Source organism: Helobdella robusta (assembly GCF_000326865.2).
Source record: "Helobdella robusta unplaced genomic scaffold HELROscaffold_45, whole genome shotgun sequence".
Taxonomy (NCBI): domain Eukaryota; kingdom Metazoa; phylum Annelida; class Clitellata; order Rhynchobdellida; family Glossiphoniidae; genus Helobdella; species Helobdella robusta.
The window spans coordinates 534,603-536,023 of NW_008705095.1; the positions used below are offsets into that span (position 1 = coordinate 534,603).

Below are 1,421 nucleotides of genomic sequence, written 5' to 3' on the forward strand. Positions count from 1 at the left end.
AACGACAACCACACCACCACCAACAACTACAACAACAGCAACAACAACAAAAACAACAAAAACAACAACAACGTCAACAACAACACAGTAACAACAACCACACCACCATCAACAACAACAATTACAACAACAAACACAACAACAACTCCATCATTAACAGTAACAACAACCACAACCAACAACAACACAGTAACAACAACCACACCAACAACAACAGTTACCACAACACCCACTTGTGTTAATGGAAGCGTCCACATTAGCGATCACCACAGTTTGCTTCTTGAGCCAGAGGACGGGGTACTGCAGAATGCTATAGGTGCTGCCCGTCTGGTACATACAATCCATCAGCAAATTTGTATTCTGGTTCACTATGTATGTTCTGTTTACAGTTAACATTACGATGTTGTTGTTGTTGTTGATGATGACATCATTTGGGTGATCATTTTGGCTGTTGTGGTTGTTGTTGATGTTATTGTTGTTATTGATTATGTTGAAGTTGTTGTTGTTATTGCTGTTACCGATTACATTTACATAGTTGTTGTTGTTGTTTGTCGTCGGATTAATCATGTTTATATAGTTTTTCTTGTTGTTGTTGTTGTTGTTGTTAGGACTGTTAATGTTACTCTGAAGATTAATGTAATTGTTGTTGCTATCTAGATAGTTTTTGAAAATGTTATGGTTGTTGAAAATAAAGCTACCCATTCCGCTCTCTCGGTTACTGTAATATGTTTTAATCAGTTTTTTGTTGGAAAAAGTGTTACTGTAAGGTGTGTTGTCGTTTCTGAAGTAGAAGTGGTAGATTTTGTTGCTGCTACTGTTGTCAACATTGTTGTTTTTGTGTATGTTGCTGATGTTGTTGTTTTTGCTGTTAGCAATGTAGTTGCTAAAAATGTGGTTAAGATTCTGGTTGTTGTTGATATTGTTGTTGTTGATGATGTTGCTGTTGTTTTTGTTGCTGCTGTTGTTGTCAACAATGTCGTTGTTGTTGATGTTGTGACTGTTTTTGTTGTTTGTATTTTTGTTGAGAAGATTTTTGTAGGAGTCAGTATTATACATTTTAAAACTGTTGTTTGAAATGTGGCTTGAAATGATGTCGTTGCTATTGTTGTTTTTGTTGTCGTTGTTGTTGTTGTTTTTGTTGTTGTTGTCTTTGTTGTTGTTGTTGTTGTTGTTGTTAATAGACCAAATTGTCTTTTCGTCGTTTTGTTGTTTTGAATTTTCGAATGCACTCTCTTCACTTACGTACTCAGCAAATGAGTAGTTGATGTTGTTGTTTATGGTTACTCTGTCGTTAATATTCACTTTGTTCTTGATGTAGTTGTCTGTGTTGTTGTTATTTTTGTGGCTGTTGTTGTATTTAGAGATGTTGTTGTTGTTGCTGTTGTAGTGGTTGTTGATGTGGCTGTGGTCGTTGCTGTTGT

General features: G+C 35.6%; 1 protein-coding gene across 1 annotated transcript in view; it reads right to left on the reverse strand.

Annotated features, from left to right (window-relative positions):
* The window catches only part of HELRODRAFT_177938 (hypothetical protein), a gene marked incomplete at both ends in the record, with an annotated part of 4,692 nt that overhangs the window by 2,115 nt on the left and 1,156 nt on the right, over positions 1-1,421 (reverse strand). The window contains one exon of the mRNA XM_009026090.1: positions 234-1,322. Coding sequence (XP_009024338.1) covers positions 234-1,322 — 1,089 coding nt within the window. The remainder of the gene's footprint in view (positions 1-233; positions 1,323-1,421) is intronic.